The sequence below is a fragment of the Chaetura pelagica genome, unplaced genomic scaffold, assembly GCF_000747805.2.
Source record: "Chaetura pelagica isolate M959 unplaced genomic scaffold, ChaPel_1.0 scaffold360, whole genome shotgun sequence".
NCBI classification, from domain to species: domain Eukaryota; kingdom Metazoa; phylum Chordata; class Aves; order Apodiformes; family Apodidae; genus Chaetura; species Chaetura pelagica.
Window position 1 is genome coordinate 1,642,413 of NW_009951950.1, and position 17,574 is coordinate 1,659,986.

The 17,574-nt window shown below is 47.7% G+C and overlaps 1 protein-coding gene across 1 annotated transcript; it reads right to left on the bottom strand.

The window, feature by feature from the left end:
- Positions 1-1,503: 1,503 nt before the first annotated feature.
- LOC104388967 (chromosome unknown open reading frame, human CXorf36) lies at positions 1,504-17,369 on the bottom strand. Its single transcript, XM_009997910.1, has 5 exons — positions 17,146-17,369; positions 12,051-12,315; positions 5,354-5,527; positions 3,313-3,601; positions 1,504-1,844 (listed from the first exon to the last, which is right to left on the bottom strand). The coding sequence occupies exons 1-5, from the start codon at positions 17,367-17,369 to the stop codon at positions 1,504-1,506; spliced, it is 1,293 nt and encodes a 430-aa protein (XP_009996212.1).
- Positions 17,370-17,574: the final 205 nt, after the last annotated feature.

The window sequence follows — 17,574 nt, forward strand, 5'->3', positions numbered from 1 at the left end:
ATTCCTGCTCCTGGCAACTCCATACAACAATTAGCAATGTAAATGCACTCAAACATTCTTCTGCTTTTATGCTGTTGCTGATTTCTTTTTTGAACCAAGGCTAAAGGAAGATAGTTTCCAAGATGAGAATACTCCTGGGGGATCCAGAAAGTCTGGTTTCTGACTTAGCTCAGTCAAATTTGCTTGGTGAGCCCCGTGCACCTGGATGCCAAGAGAAAGCCTCAAACTCAGGTGAGGTCTGGCAGCTCCCTAGACATAAGGGAAGGTTTGGTGTGGGCCCATGGGGAGAGCACGTGGGATGGTGACTGACAAATGCTGGGTAAGAAAGTTGTTTTTTGCAAATCTGCAACTTTTGCATCATTCCCCCACTAAATGAAGCACCTGTGTCTGTCCCTGGCTTGGCTACTGCAGTGGAAAAGTCCACCACCCAAAATTCTAGGTGCCTGATACACATTTTTTTTTTATATATATATTTTTTTTAGGGACTGACTTACTGATTCCTCCTTTGTAAGACAAATGGGTGAGGATGGCTGTACCTCTTACTGGTCAGGGCCTAGGCCTCCCCAGCTCCTGGAGGGTGGCCCAGCACCTACGCTGGAGTGTTGCGTGTTCAGCAAGTCTCACTGGCCTCAGGGTAAACTAATTTGTCACCTCCTGCCCATGTTGTTTCTGCTCTTAAGATAATTTTCCCATTTAAATTATTTTATGCAAATGGTTCCTTCATTTTTCTCTAGAGAGAAAATTGTGAAAGTATATTCTGGACAATCACGTCCCAGACTTGGTTTTTCTTCTGATCTTAAAACAAGAACATTCATTAGTCTCCCATTACTGCCCATCAACTTGGGAATGACTGAAAGTGATTATATTTGTGGATTAGTGAAATTAAGTCTCAAGGGACATGGGGTCTTTCAGCTGTTTCATGCTGTTGATTGCATCTTTCTGTTCTGTGTGCCATAAAAGTAATAAAATTTAAATATTTTATAAAAGTGATTTGTGATGGATGATGGTAAGGAACTGATCCAGTGGTCCAGTTTATCTATGATTTAAAAATCCCCACAAGGAAAGTCTTAAATGCTTCCATCCATCCCACATCATGTATATATCATCTTGATCACAAAGACTTTCTTGATAATAAAGCTCTTCTATCTAGCTGGTTATGAGTGTGCTGCCTTTGGACGGTTTATTTTTAATGAATGGCAGGGAAAACCCTTCCAGGGCCAAAACACATGAACAAGATTTATTAATCCTGTAGCCTCTGTCACTCACGATAATGCTAATAATCCATAAGCCTTACATCATGTCTAACATCTCACGTAACAAATGCATCTCTGGGAGACAAACAATAAATCCCATGTGCACTCTGCTCTCTCATCCTCTGCCTTGATGAGGAAGCCCAAATTTGGTGCATCTTTTTCCATCTACCCTGGTTTCTTCTTGCTTCCCGTGCTGGCAGGGGGCTGACACTGCCCCAGTCCCTCCAGAGAGACCCCTCCTCTGAAGCCATCAGTACTTGTCACTGTATTTGCAGTCAGGGTAGCGGTAGGCAAAACGTGAATCACAGGACCGTAGCGGTTTCAGGAGCTCTGCCAGCTTTGCAACCTCCACGTTGACACCCTGGTCATCAGTGAGGCCATCGGCACAGTGCTGCAGGAAGCTGTCTATTTTCTCCTGCACAGGTTGCAAGAATTTCCCCTTCAGCAGCTTAGGCAAAAGCTCTTGACACACCATGATGAGGCTGTGCTTCTCTCTGATGGAGTTACAGGACACAAATGCAGACTGACAGTCCACAGTCAAACAGCTAAATATATCTTTATACTCCTGTTGGCCATCCATCAGCTGGCTCCCTATTAGAGACAATTAAATCAGTTGTTAGAAGCACAGGAGAGAAATCTTGGATAATCATATATGCCTGCACCCCTGTATTAACGTGAGGTTTGGTACTGCCTAAAGGATACACCTGTCTTTCACCAGAAAGTACTCTGCACTGAAGCTTTCTATGGGCCAGTTTTCTCACTCCTGAAATATACTTATTTTTCTGAATGACAGATCTCAGCAGAACTGCCTGACAGAGGAGGCGGAGCCTGTCAAGTCAAACTGATGCAGAAAAAAAATGAGAAGAACTGGAGTACTAAGCTAAAACGTGAAGTTCCTACAAAAAATACCACAAATAGTCAAACCCATGAGAGTTCCATGTTAACCAATATAATTATATTGCAACAACAGCTCATCTAGCTGGAGTAAAATCAACAGTAATGACTGTTAGGACAAGAAAAAGAAACCCAGTGGAAAAATCTCTGACAGCTGCTTCTGTATATTTGAGATCTACTCAGCTGAATGTGTGAGCTGAGCAAAGGCCTCTTGAAAGTGCGAACATTCAAAATGAAAGTGTTAAATTATCAGAGGAGTAGTCTTTTACTAACTCCACTTCCAGAAGTGAAGTGATATAACCTCTGAAAAGTGAATCGTAACCCTTGATCAGGACAAGAGAAAATGGTCTCAAGTTGCACCAAGGGAGGTTTAGATTAGATAGATATTAGAAGACACTTCTTCATTGGAAGGGTAATTAAACACCGGAAAAGGCTGCCCAGAGTGCTGGTTGAATTACCACCCTTGGAGATTTTTAAAAGGCATATAGAAGTGGTGCTTAGGTACATGGTTTAAGTACTAGACTTGGTAGAGTTAGGTTAATCGTTGGTAAAGTTAGGTTATGGTTGGACTCAATGATTCAGTGGTCTTTTCCAACCAGAATGATTCTGCAATTCTGGACTTTACGTAAAAATTACAAAAGGGGGATTTTCTTGTTATAACATTAATGGTGGTTTGTTAATGTGATAAATGCACTTAAAAAGAGTCTGATGAGATCCAGTTCTTAAAACAAATGACGTTATGAAATTTGTTCTTGCAAATATTGACATTTGCGTGGTAAAATTTTTAAAGGAGGTGATTTAGGAAGTCTTCAGATGAGAGCATTCAGCACTGTGCACGTTCAGTGCTGCTGCCAGCCACAGAGGGGGCCAGGCAGGATGTAAGCCCCCACAGCATGTCACCAAACTGCTGACTGCACGAGCCAAAGGCTTTTGCCTTCCTGGCTCAGACCTAGGATGGCAGGAGCTGCTGGTGCTTTTGCTGTTGGTGAGTCTCTCTGTGATCTTTTCATTATTTAATTTAACAAGTGATGTTTCATTGATTAAAAAAAACAAAACACACAACATAAGCAGCAACAGAGCCAAGCGTAGCAGGGGAAAGGTCTGTTTCCCCTGTCTTGCTAAGCCCTCCTGCAGCAGATGCGCAGCCACAGCCCCTGCTGAGTACCTTCCTCCTTGTCAATGATCCCCAGCGTGCTGGCATCCCGGATGAACAGATGCCCGTTGCTAAACACACCAAAGGTGCCAGCGTCCACGTGGGTGAAGTAGAGGAAATAGTTGAGGTCGTTGGTGCCCATGAAGCGGAGGATGGCGAGGAGCTGGAGGGCCAGGTCGGCAGCCACCTCAGGGGCTGCTCCGTAGAACTCGCGCAGGGGCTGGGTGCTGGCACTGACCACCAGCCGCCCGCAGGAGCCCAGGTACCGTGGGAAGGGCCATCCCTCCACGTCAGGGAAGATCTGCCAGGGAGAGTGGGAACAGGAGGGTTGCTCTCTGGGCTCTGCGTTCTGCCTCACAGACCCACCTCATTTCCGGGAGACCTTCAAGCACCCTGACTGGCTTCAAGCAGCATCGCTGGTGTCACACTCTGCTTTCTAAAGCAGCTTGTCACACTTCCTCACCCCACCCTGACCCAGCAGCCAGGGGAGGCTCTGCTCCACCCTGGACTAGCTATGCTGCTCCCCCACACACACCCTTTCATTTTTATTTTTTTTTAAATAAAGGAAGAGGAGAGAAGTCTGATATATCGAGACCTATTCAATGAAGGATACTAACTAGAAAGTCCAAGGTAACAGATTTCAAATTCATAAAAAATTTAGGCACTGAAAAGCTAATTTTAAGCATCTTTATGGAACTTTTGGTCAGTCATAAGCACTGCCCTGCTGAAGTCATGCCTTGGAGGTGAGGCTGAAGCAGCTTTTACTAATTAGTCTCTTACAAAATGGCCAGGCATTTCTCAGAATTTAGCAGGTTCAGGGACAGCAGTGCTGGATGTGTGCTACAGTGTGGGCACTGGGCTGGGCTCCCTGCATCACTCCAGCTCCTACTAGTTGGGCGGCTATTCCAGGTGGAAGCCAAGCCGTGTGACGGCCACGCCAACACAAAGCTGTCTCTCATTTACATTGTACCTTCTCTGTCTCCCTAGCACTCCAGACCCTGCTAAGGCCTGGGTTATGAAATAGTCCAGTGTTATGTTTGAGGTTGCTTCTCCCTTCTGCTGTGAAGGCATTTTGGGCATCCATGTAAAATCAAGCCATTTCATATTTTTCTCACCTCTCTATGCTGCATTCCCCTGTCTTTTCTGTGCTGAGAGCTGCAGCCTCATGCCCCAGCAAGCCATGGCTGGGATGGCTGAATGACCCCTGGGAGACTCCCAAAGCACAAACAGTCCCACTCTCTGCACATGGGCAGAGCCCTGTGTGCTGCTAGGGGCAGTGGTGGCCTGGGGCAGGAGACAGATACTACTGTGGCCTCTTTTCTTCGTGGTATCTCAAATAGTTCCAGGACAAAACAATGAGGACTAAAGGTGGAGCAGTGGTGGGGAAGGCTGAGGGTATTCCCTAGGAGACGTGTAAGAAAAGAGAGGAGCCATGTGCCAGGAGTGTCAAGAGGGAACCAGGAGAGGAATGCAAGGCCTACCAGCTCTTTGCCTTCAAACTCAGAGCTCAGTTGTACTTGGGATTCCAGCTCTACAAGGCTGCCCTTTTCCATTTACAAGGCATGCAAATGGAAAAAACAGCACTGACACTCAGAGCCTGGGAAACCTCTGCTCCCCAGTCCATGTCAACCTCAACACCACATCTTGGACCTCCCACACTGAAGCATGCTCTTTCTCTTTTATAAACAGGCTGTGATTTTAAGTAATATATTAGCAATGCAAACATAACACTGTGAATTATCAGGGACATGTAAAACCCTATTTTTCACAATGCACTAAACGCAATAATCCATCTGGGTTCTGGTTTATTTAAGAAGCTGGGCATTCATATCTTTCCACAGCTTCACAGGCTGATGCAAGGAACACTACAGGAGCCTGCCTGGGCTCAGACACTGAACCCCATAGAAGAAATGTGGTTTATGAAGGCTAGGGAGCTTGCCAAAGGCCAGGGCTGGGAATTGTCTGCAGCTGGGGGCTGGCACAGAGCTCATGTGAGGGTTTGCTTGCGAGGGGCTAGGGGTTGATGTATCAAGCCAGGGCAGGTGATATGTACCTGTAACAAGATGGGGTGTGAATTCACTGACAGGGTGTACAACAGGCGCAGTTTGTCCCGGTCGGTGAGGTGGTCCATGTAGATGCTGCCAGCGTCCGGCACCTCCGCGTAGCGCCGCACTATCCTGTCCAGGAGACGCTGGGACGGGCAGCGCAGCATCGGGCTGGACAGGCCCTGATGAGAGGGGAAAACACAACAAAGAAGTTTATTTTCCAGTCTGAAGATGTTGCAATCTGCGTGGCCCATGCCAGGGATACAGGGACTTCTGTGCTCTGTCCTCTGCGCCTCTACCTCTGCTACACAGCTGCTGATGGGTACATGGGGCAGATCTCTGCAGAAATTCCCCCCACAGGAAAAAACCTGCACCATTCGAAAATGCATGTTCACAACTCAGGTTTCCACAACAGCATCCAGTCTTAATGGAGCAGCCATGAACACTGCAAACCTCATCACTCCCAGATTGCGTGGCACCATGACACTCCATGCTGATGAGCCTCCACCTTCTGCCTGGGTTTCCAGCCCTGGCACCCTGGCTTGCTGTGGGAGGCCTCCCTGTCATTAAGCCAATGGGTCACTTCCCTCCTGAAATAATGTCTTCAGATCACTTTGTTATTTGTTTAACCTGTGAGCAGCTTTCTTGAAAATAATATTTGCTACGGTCAGTAAACACGCTTTAGAAGTATAAATAAACACTGCATGTGGGTACAAACACAGGATATATTCTCTCTTTGATAAACTTGCACACTAACTATCAAAACGAAACTTGAATAGCCTGTGCATATTTCTTGTAAATACCACCATCATTAAAAAAAGAATTATTTGGCTAATGGAGCCAGCCATCACTGCAATGCACCTTTCAGATCTGGAGGTTTAGCTTGTGAAATTGCACAAGCAAGATATGGTTGGGATAAATGGCATAGAAAATTATACCTTCATCGTCAAAAAAGACCTTTGTTTTGAAGTCAGTCTTCCTTAATAGATAAAGAGAGTGGAGGTACAGAGAGTTGCCAAGACTGGCACAAAAATTCTGCCCTGCCATGCCTCTGCTAGGGAAGGGAATCAGGTTTTTGCTAAGCCTTTTTCTTCCAAATTGTCCCAGTAGCCAAACTGACTCTTTTGGGCTTTCTTTATAATTTGATGGCTGGGATTCTTGCTTCAGAGGAAAGGGCACTGGAACTCACATTGCTCCCTGCCATTCTTCATGCTGAGAGAAAAGATTTGATTCAGGATCTCCCCAAGTCATTTGGTAACTCTGAGGTAGGTCTCTCTCAGCCCTTCCTGCACGAGCTGTTCATTTGGCATAAAACACTGTATTACCCAGCCATGACTAAGAAAAGAACAAACAAGGAAAGGGGAGAGTGTGCCACTCCCCCAGTCAGAGGTGGAAAAGGGGGGACTGGACCTCCCATGTCCCCTCCTCTGTCTCCCTGCTGGCCCTGGTGAGGTCTCAACCACTCCTTCCTCGGCCAGCAGTTGCACGAAAACAGGCCCTGAATGCCAACAGCTGGTGAAAACTACTTGAGACGCATCATCCCAACACTTGAAGAACTCTTTTTCCCCCCAAAAAATATTTAAAGATGTATCAGAAATAATTCTTCTCAGTTCTAGTTACAAGTCTTCATATAACTTCCTCCTCTTGTGTAGCCTTGTCAAGGAAATATTTTTTCAACTAATTATCTAAAACCATCGAAGGAGGCAGGGGAAGGGATAGTTATGGAGCTCTGTTTCACAGCACTTTTGGGCACATTGTAGCTGACTCTGTCACTTTCCCTTTGGAAGGGAAGTGAGAAAAAATGAGCAGAGAGAGCTGTGCTAAAGCAGAGATAAATGGTGGAAAAAGTGTCTTGCAGTTCAGAAAATATTTGCAGCCAATCTTAGAAAGCCTTGCTGCCCCCAGGAGTTTGCAACATGAACTCCTGAGACCCTTAAGAGTACACAGCAGGAACAGAAATAATGGTGGCAGAGAATGCATGAAAGTTAGGATTTTTTCTCCAAGGTCAGAGCTCATCCTATTAACACAGACATGGACATGTGCTGCACGTGGTGGTCACAGCTCCTTTTTTCCTGAAGAGCCATTTCAGGCATATGAGTAGCAGTGAAGCCCCGATCCACCAAAGCTGGACAGTGGAGCCTTTTGATTTTGGCAGAGCTACTCAAATGCTTAAAGTTCAGCACTTGCTCAAGATTTTCAGTGGAGACAGGCCTCCCCTTCTAGTAGACTTATGGAAACATCCCTATAGCAGAAAGGGAGCCAGAATTGTAAACACTGATGAAGAAAAACTTGAAGAGCACATATTCGAAACACTGGAGATAATGATTTGTCTGAGAATATCTTAAGTCCTTTGCAGCATCTTATCACCCCAGAGAATAAGACATGACAGACTGACTGATGATTGTTTTGTGATTGATATGGAATGCTTCTTATTTACTTTGGTTAAATACCTGCGTATTTATAGCTGAGAATAAGCAGTTCCTGCACTCATCTGTGATTTTTTTTTCCTACTGCACAGTATGCGATGTGTTTTAAACTCCCATGTGTGCATATGTATGTGTATCTAGTGTGGATGAACCCAGAATTCACTCTGACACAAAACCAACTTCTGGAATACAACTTTTCCTCACTCTGCTTTCTCTTCAGCCAGCTAAGGATGGATGGCACAGCTCAGGAGCACTGCCACCTCCCGCCCCACATACCACTGCCTGGGTACAGCTTCACCAAATTACCAAGTTTGGGGTGGGATCCAGGAGGAAACATTTGGACATAGATGTCAAAACACCTGCAGCTCCCGGCTGTTTGAATCTAAGGGTTTTGTTCACCCTCCAAAACAGAGAAACAGGACACTGTTGAAGCTATGGTGTTCATCCCCACTGCAGGCACTGCTGCTAGTGGCCTCCTCCAGCAGCTTGTGCCAGGGGGTTTAACAATGCATGTCTCTGATGTCAAAGTCCAGGGTTAAAGGGGCGTCAGGTCTGGGATGTGGCTGTGGGAGGCTGGTAAGATCTGTCCTTTCCTAGGATGGACCAGCTGCCGGATCAGCGAGCTGCTGCCTGGGCACTCAGCAAAGTTGCCACATAACCATGGTTCCAGCTCATCTGCTGGGTGTTGGCTTGAGGTGCTGGTCAGTAGTTTGAAACAGCACATCCTAGAGAGAGGGGCTCAATATGGCTGTTTTTTTTCATGTTGGCATTGCTTTCATCTGTCTGCCTGCAGCATTTTCCAGGCTGTGCATTGAAGGCAGGGCTGCAAATTTGCCCTGCAGGTGATCTGTGCTGAAACTAACCCATTTTTTCTGTTGTTCTGCCATCTCAAACAGGAAAAGCATCCAAAAGTGGTTTGAGGTGATGAGCTCCTGAGTGAAGCAGTGGGTGGCTGGGGCTACTGCCCAGGCTGAGCCCCATCTAAATCCTGCTCATCTCTGAGGCAGGCTAGATTTTAACACTGAAGACTTCACTGCATCCAGTAAAGATTTTTACTGTAGTGGGTGAAATAATCACTGTGGCAGGCAGCTCAGCTGGTAGTTGGGTCAGGCAGGGCAGGCGGCATGAAGTGTAAAAACATTACTTCATGGTCTGTCATTTTGATTCAAGCACATTACTGTTTGTCATAGTTCTCTGCTCTGTAGGACAAAATTACCAGAGCTCATTAGCTGTCCTCAGCACTGATATGTAGGAAAAACTGCAGGGAGAGGAGCACAGGGACCGCTGGGTGATCATGGCTTTGTGGAAGAGGGTGGGCATGGTGTTAGGCACCAACAGCAGTGTGCTGTTATCTTCTCTGAAAACAGAGAAGGGGCAAAAAAACCAAACAAACAAACCAGAAGAGCAGTGCTGCAGGTAAGCATTTGCAATGACATGTGGTAGCCCCAAGAAACCCCCCTCCAACAGCTCATGCTGGGTTACCAACACACATGAGCCCGGCCAACACCGCAGAGGGGCAGCACAGCTGGGCTGGGGTGCAAGCAGAGGTGCTCCTACAGCTTTTAGCTCCAAGGGGGCAGGTGGGTGGGCAGAGGGGAAGGCGATCCCTGGTTCTGTGATGCTGGACAGCCTGGGGGGTCAACCTCATAACCTGTGGTGGCCCACACAACAGGGCTGTGGGGGGTGCCTCACGTACGTGCTCAAATGCACTGTGTGACTGAAATGTTGTTGCCACAGGCTGTTTTTCAATTCAGACCACTGTGAGGCCAGCAGCCATTTCACAGAGCACATATCCAATTTTAAACAGTGATTGCTGCTGAAATTTGGAGGTGGGGGGTAGGCCCCAGGGCCTTGGATTGCTGTGCTCCTCTGTGTATTCACACCTATATTAACAGCTGTTACAAGGGATTTATATCCCAGTTTAGGTTTTATCCACTTGATTTAAAGAACCAAAGAACCATGAAAACACAAGCTGAAAAATCCTGAGGCTGGTATGCAAAGGTCTGGGCCTCCCTGCAGCCTCCTGTGCCCTATCCAGCTAAAAAGCTGCAGGGGTTACTGAAATGTCCCAGGGAGTTTGTTCCTGGTCATGTCCCCCCAGGCTGGCCCCTGGATCTTGCTTCAGAGGCACCCTGGAGCCAACATCAGCTCAGTTTCCTACTGCTGTATGGGGAAATTCAACCCCCTGGAAGAAACTGGATAGATGCAAGACCATGGTGCCCCAGCCAGAGTCTCCACATGGTGCTACATGTGCCTATGTGCATGCATATATGTGTGCATGTGTGTGCACCCCAGCCAACTCAGCCAGGGATTCAGTTTCAGAGAGAATGAGGTAGCGAAATATGTATAGCAACATCAAGAGCCTTTTAGGGAGAAGGATTTGAGCTCAGCTAATGAATTAACTTTGCATTAGATCTGAGATACTACAGAGCTACATTTCTCCAATTACCTTTCCACCCAGCAAATGGAACTCCTCCTGTTTCACATAGCTTTCAGGGCAGCATGGTTTTGCATGCTGCCTGGAACTCCTTGCACACTCCAGCAATGCCACAGGGCCTGGCACCCCACCTTGCCCTCCTGCAGCCTCCTTCAGAGCTGCCTTGGGGGATGGCGATGGCCGGTGAGTGCCTGGGGAGCTGCTGCCTGCCACCCAAGGAGGAGGTGTCCCCACCTGAAGCCCACAAGCTCAGGTGAGGTATGTGCTAAGTAGAAGTGATGCATTTCTGCACACACACCCACACACACACCCACACACACCGACCCTCCCCGTGGTTACTGGACAAAGTACAGTGTAGCTTAGCTCCAAAGAATTTTTCCCCACATGGCATATGTCATCCTGCACTTCACCTCCTCGGAAGGGAGGGTCATGGCTTCAGGATGACCTGTCATGAAGGGCTGACAGTGACTCAGGTGAGTTGTCTTGAAGCAACTCAGGCACTAGCCCTGACACTGTTCCTGCTGCTGTTGCTACAGCAGGGGGTCTCCAGCTCTTCTTCCTCAGCTGTGTGGCTCCATGGGGTGACAGAAGTGGAAAAACTAAAGCAATGTATCTTTAGCACTCAGCAAAGCTGAGCAGATGCAGCAGCGTGCAGGCAGGAGGAAGCAGTTGTCTTTATAGAAAAAAAACCAAAACCCACCAAAAAAAGTCACTTTTTCACAGTTGCTTTTCACTTGGAAGGGTGGAGAAGTACTGTGATAATGCTTTGCCTCCCAGCGTCTTGTTTAGAGTTATGTCCAGCCTCCACCCTGGCCCTTGCCCCTTGCCAGTGCATATTGCAGTGCTTTGCTGTTGTTTGGGTGGGCTGGGGAGATGTGTGTGCATTTGGAGAGGGGACTTTTGCTCTTAGATACAAGGCGGCTGCTGCAAAACACACTGGTGTACTTGGTGGCCAACCCTGGCTGCCTGTGGCATCCCTCAGCACGGGGAACACTCAGATGCTGGCTCTCCTGGGAAGCTGGACCGCTCTGCCCCTCCAGCCCTGTCTGGGTGTCTGCCTTCCCGTGCCATGGCTGAACTGTGTGCCTGGTGGCAGTGAGCTCCCGGATGCCTGGAGCGTGCCTGTCCCGGCTTCGCCTGTGACACCCCAGGACTGTGACAGAAAGAGCAGAGCACTTCTTTGTGCCTGAGATCATTTGCTATAGGCAGCAGGTAGGTGAGGAATTGAGGCTCTGGTTCTGACCACCCTTGCCCCGCTGGCCACAGGCAGAGGGGTCCAAGCTGCACCAGTTCTTAACCAGAGCTAAATCACCTTCAAGGCATGGGCTGCCCTTTTAGGTACAACTTTGTGACCAAACAACAAAAAAAGAGTGCTGAAACATAATAGGAAACTTGAAAAAAAAAAACCCAGCAGAGATATCACGGGCCTGTGCTATCCCCATGCCCAAAGCCAGCAGGCTCTATGGCTTCCTATGGGCCTTCAGCCCTAGCTTGGCATGGAGCCACATGTTGATGTCCTACTTCCCAGGTCCAAGCCCCTGCCCAGGCCAGGCTGTGCTACGTACGGCTGCTGGGGGTTGGGTCCCAACTGTGGACCTTTTCTTCCCACTTTTGCTTCTCCCCTACGGTGGGTGGGCTCGGCTGGGGGGACACGGAGCTGCCCTCTCCCCACCAGCTGGGGCAGGAGGTAAAGGGCTGGCCATCACCCAGACTTTCCCTCCATTCAGCAAGTTGCAGCCATGTCTCCTTCAGACCCATTTTTTCCCCTCCAAAACCACCCATCCCCCCTGAGGGCTCCCTCTCCCCACTCCTCCCAGCGGTGTGGGGCCGTGGGACACAGACCTGGACCAGGTCGGGGGTGAGGCGCTTGGCACGCAGCCACTTCTGGAAGCGGTGCGTGCGACGCAGGGCGCGCTCCAGGCTGCAGGTCTTGGTCTTCAGCAGGGAGGTGCAGATGCGCTTGTCGGCCCGGTCGTGACGGTCCTTGGAGGTCAGCCGGGTGATGTCAACCAGCCGCCAGCTCTTGGCATCGTCGGTGTAGTTGCCCGAGTAGCTGAGCAGGTAGCTGGAGGGCACTTTTAAATGAGAAGAAAGCCAGGTGTCAAACCTGCCAAACCAAAACGAGAGCCCCACGGAGAGCGGGTTAACAAGCCACACAGACACCCGCGCAGCGCCAGCACTGCCGCCGTTGCTCCCAGCATCACAAGCCCCAGGGACTTTCTGCCATCACGTGGAAAAAGCTGAGCGAGCCTGGGGCAGGCGGCCCTCGGTGCTGGGGTGAAGGAGCAGGCCACAGGTGACTGCTGAGGAAATGTGCTTTGGAAAAAAATGTCCATCTTGGCTTCATGCTGAAACCGTTCTTTGCAATGAACAGTGACATGGGGTGGAAGACCCAGACGGGAGACAGGGAGTGAAGGGAGAGGACTGCAAGGTCTCAGTTAATGAGGAATCCCTGGAGTTTTTTGCTTTCCTCAATCCCAGAGAAAGGGGCCCAAAAAAGAGTACTCAACACTTTAAGGGACCCTGCAGAACAAAAACCTCCAACAAGTAATATATTTGGAAATACTAAAGTGACCTTTTGTTATGACGTGGTGGCCTTACTCAGTACTGGGATCAACAGGTCCCCTATGACATCACTGGCTGTATTTTAGCAGTAGGGATGAGTGATGAGGGGGTACAATGGGTGTATGTGTGCCCTGGGTGTGTGGTACCACTGTAGCCATGGAGATCTTGCACTGATCTGCTTCCCCTGCACAGGCACAGGAGGGGAGCATATGGGCTGGTTAATTAGGCTCTGACAATTTTTTTTGTTTGTTTCAGCAGCCCCCTCAGCCCTGCTCAGACACGTGTCACACATGCAGGAGCTGAGGAGCGTGGTGCCTGTTTTCAAAGTATGTCTGTCACCTGCTCTTTTAGAACGGCTGAACTCTGACCTTTCGTTTGGCTAATGTCACACTTTCGCTGCCTCTAAAGCCTCCTGCCTGAGTGTGTAAAAAAGCACGATCTAATTTAATCTCACCATAAATTAAAGCTGATAGCTCAGAAGTGAAACAGGAGAGGCAAGAAGTTCCCTGAAGGATCAGCTAGCTGGAGTTAGATAAAAAGACATTTACAAATCTGGAAGCTGCAGCTGATCTTTCCTTTTTACTTCCAGTTGGGAAATCAACACCAAGAAATTTTGGGGTGATTAATTTCCTCTGATTTCAGCAAAATAACTGACGTGGAAATGCTAGTCACATCCCACCACCAGAGACCCCTCTGGAAGGCTGTGCTTTGCTCCCCTTCCCCATCAAAGATCCTGTGCAGCTCCGCTCTGGATCAAGCATGGATGCCAGGGGCAGGGGAAAGCCAGTTGCCCTGAAGCACTGATGCTTGCCCTGCTTTGGCTTTCAGCTCTAGCCATGTGGCTTCTTCAAAAAAATTGTCACAGAAGTGGAGGCTGACCAGAAATGGAAGATCCTGGCCCCTTGCATGAGCAGGCTGGGGGGTCCAGGCATTTCAGTCATTTGGGCATTTTGCCCAACATGAAATTGAAGCTTCCCTACAATTAGGGCATCCTAGATGAAAACAAACACCTTCTTTGGCTTGGGTTGTTTTGCTATTGTTGTTTGTTTTGGGTTTTTTCCTTTGGTCTGGTTTTGAGGTAGGACTAAAGAGCAGAGAATAATTGCTGTGCCTCAATGTGATTTGTTGTGCCTCATGACCCCTCCCAGTGCCTAACTGGCAAAGCAGGTGCAGTGTGCCAGGCACGTACAGGGAGGAGATTGCTGTGGGTTGGGTTTCCTTTTCTTTCCATTTTTTTTAAGTTAAGCACAAAATGTGCCTTGTGATTTGAGTCAAGCTTGTGTGTTCAGGGGAGCTCACGTCACGCAGAGACTAGGAAAGAGCTGCCTCCTGCACATAAGCAGAGCATGGATGTGTGAAATCCAGGGCTGAGCCTTAATTTGAGTGAGGATGGAGCAATTTCCTCTGCAGAGCTCTCAGGGGAGAACCACGTGGGCCTGGGAATCCTGCATGGGCCACAGCAATTCTGTATTTGGCATCATTTCTGGGCAGCACAACACTGGCCTGGCACATGCTCTAGACGCTTGCAGGATTCGTCATCAAGTTGTGCTGTGACAATAATTCACTCTCATATGAAGCCTTTTAGCTAAGGGCCTGAATGTGCTCTAATTAAGACAGTAAGATATATGTGAATGACTTAAGTCACAGGCTACAGATTTTGGACGAACCCAGAACACTGAAGAAAATCAAATTTTTTTTTTCTTTTTTCCTTGATGAAATAAAGCATTTTGTTCCAGTCAAAATAATTTTGCTTGCATTTGGAGTTTAAACTTTTTTTCCTAATTAAGCCTTAAAACCAAAAAATAAAGAAATTACATACAAAGCCCATTGAAATGAAGCATTCCAATTTTTTCCAGACTTCCTTCCCGTTACTTTTTGCCAAAGCTCATCACCAGTATTGGCACAAGTCTGCAAATTGTTCTGGTCAGCTCAGCTTCTCAGTGTTTTGAAAAACTAATATTTTACAAAAACTTCCGCTACTCTCTGTTCTCTGGACAGTTGATGGGCAGGCTCTGGTATTCTCATTTACAGATGTATACATTTGGGTAAGGACAAGGGAAGTAAAGAACATTAGAACAGAAGAGGAGTCACCATCCATTCTGGGAACAAAACCTGCATCTTCTTACTCGTTAGTCAAGTGTGAATACATGTCACAGCTCCTGGAAATGATAGAGAATTAATGAAGCATGTTCTAATGAGGATCAACGCAGAGAAGACCCAAGTGCCATCCACCTTTGTGAACACATGAGAGGGTACAGGAGGGTAGATCAAAGAGCATGAGTGTCACTGAAATTTTCCCCCATTTAATCTTCCTCTGGCCAAAAAAATCCTCTCTGTTAATAAATTGTGGGAGAACAAGTTTAACCCCTGAAAAAAACCCCCAAAAATGAAGTGTCTGAAGCTGACTGACTGCTCAGGAGAATGTTTTTAAAAGTTACCCTTTCCAAAGTGCTCAGAGCAGAACTGCATGTTATCACTTATTCCTGTGCTGCACTGCTTGTGGGAAACCGACTGTGAGCTCACAGGACAGACAAAAAAGTCTTTGGTTTAGGAAGCCCCTTGACTTTCCCTGAGGCAGGAGCATCGTGCTCCCACGTGTTTACAGCTCTGCACTCCTGGACCCCACTTGAACCCCCTGCACCCACACCCCCTTCCCACTGTCTCCCAGAGGAAAGCCAGTGTGGGGGCCTCCTGCTTTCACTCAAGTAGCACCCCTTTCCTGCTCCTGGGTGCAGCCACTGGCCAGCCAGAGGCAGTTGCTTGCTGCAGAAGGCTACTGCTGTTCTTGGCAGGGCTGAAGGAAGCTTGCGCAGCCCCAGCCTCCCCAGTGGCTAAGGGGGAGAAACCCAAATGGTGCACCTGTGGCAAGCTGCATGCATGGAAGCTGCTTTGTACCTGGTGGCAGGTCCCTAAAAACCTACACAGGTGAGTGGCAAAGGGGCTGCAGGAGGTGGGGCACAGGGCAGGAGCCAGCTCCCATGCCAGAGCATAAGGTGCAGGGCAGCCTGTTCCCTTGAACACACCTCTAGCCCCTCCAGACTCCCACCCGCCTATGTCAGCCAGATGAATACGGTGATTACAAATGGATCCTGTTCTGGGACAGAAGCCTGGGCTGGGCTGGGAGAAACCCCGCACTGCTGGCCTGGCCCTTCTTAGTGCCTCTTCACCTTACTGCACTCCCTGGCATCACCCTTGGCAGGAACCGTGTAGACAGGAAGCCAAGAGGGCAAAGTGTTGAGGGCTGGGACCCCTGGAGTGCCACGGCAAGGGGTGCCCTGGTGTAGCAAAGCTACAACCTGCCTTTTTCCAGCTGCAGTGAGGGAAGGATGGATGTTCAGTATTACAAGTCCATCCTAGACAAACCATTATGGTTTTACCATGTTACATTTTATAGGGTAGTTTAAGATAAAAATGGCAATTTGTCCAATATTGTAATACTCACATTATAGCATTAAAAATACAATTTTACAATAATCATTTCTTCTCTCCCCCAGGCTTTTATGTCTATAAAAGAAAGTGCATATGGCTTCATAAATCATATCAGACCAAATAAACCCTTCCTCGTCCAAGCCCTGCCTTTAACTTTCTCCTCAAATACACTGGCAACATTTTACCTGCTGTCTCAGATACACTCTGCTTTTGAACCTAAAACTGATTGGATCAGTTTGACTGCTTCTTGGACAGTGAATGTCTCATCAACTGCAAGGCAGATGAAATTTCTCTCTCTGCCTTCAAGTTCTCACAGAAACCTCCCCAGAGCATACTAATAATTTAGTCCCATCTATTTTTGAGTGTGTAGGTAACCTGATGTGCAGAAGTCCTTGTGCCTCAGGCAGGTTTAGATTGCTTTTGATGTTAGTTAATACGCACGTGAAATTCTGCACATTTGTGTTGTTGCACCTGGTACAAAATGATATAGCATGTTTATCTGTTTGTAGTTAACACAGTCTGTTGGGAGCATACAAAGATAATCCCCCTTTGCCTTTTCTAAGTTGCTTATAATAAAATACTTCCAGTACATCTAAACAAACTGATTATCTTCCTTCTCTCTCTCATTCCCCCATCACTGCCTTGAATTGTTTCAGAGCCACTCTCTATGCAGAAAATTGTGCCTTTTACTCCTGCTTTCAAATTATAATTCAGGGCTGAAGTCTGATAATGTTTGTGTGGCTTTAAAAGAAAAGAGACAAAGCAGTAGCTTATAGACATTAATTAAAATACTAGGCACTGTAATGGCAACCGGGTGCTAAGTTACTCTTTGCATCGTCATTCATTAAAGTACTTGGAAGTACTGACAGGCAACTTTCAAGTTGCAGAACACTTTAAAACACTATGCAGAACATTTTAAAAATGACTGTGCTGAGTTTCTGACCTGATTTCTTCTTTAAAGAATTTCTTGCAAATGGATGTCCCAATGCAGGCGTTGCATTTATCAAGTCCCAGGAAAGTCCGGCCAAAACTGTAGCTGGGTTTGATGTGGGGCGCAGATGGAGTAGCTGTTGCTGCTGTGGAAGGGCTACAGCTCAGAGCCAAAACCAGGAGCAGCATCAATAAATCTGCAACTCTGGAGCAAGGGCAACATATCCAGCGCCCCATCTACAGAAGTGAAGAGCTCTGCCTTCTGCAAATTACCCCTCTCTATGCTTTCAGTCTCTTTTTGATGACCTCAGCCTGCAGCAGTGAGTCCCGAAACACGGCAAGATGCACTGGATGCAGGAGACCCTGCCACAGTTCCCATCCTGCCAGCTGGTCACTGGCTCTATGGGCTTGAGTTTTGGGTGGGAAAGATATGATGTAGGGT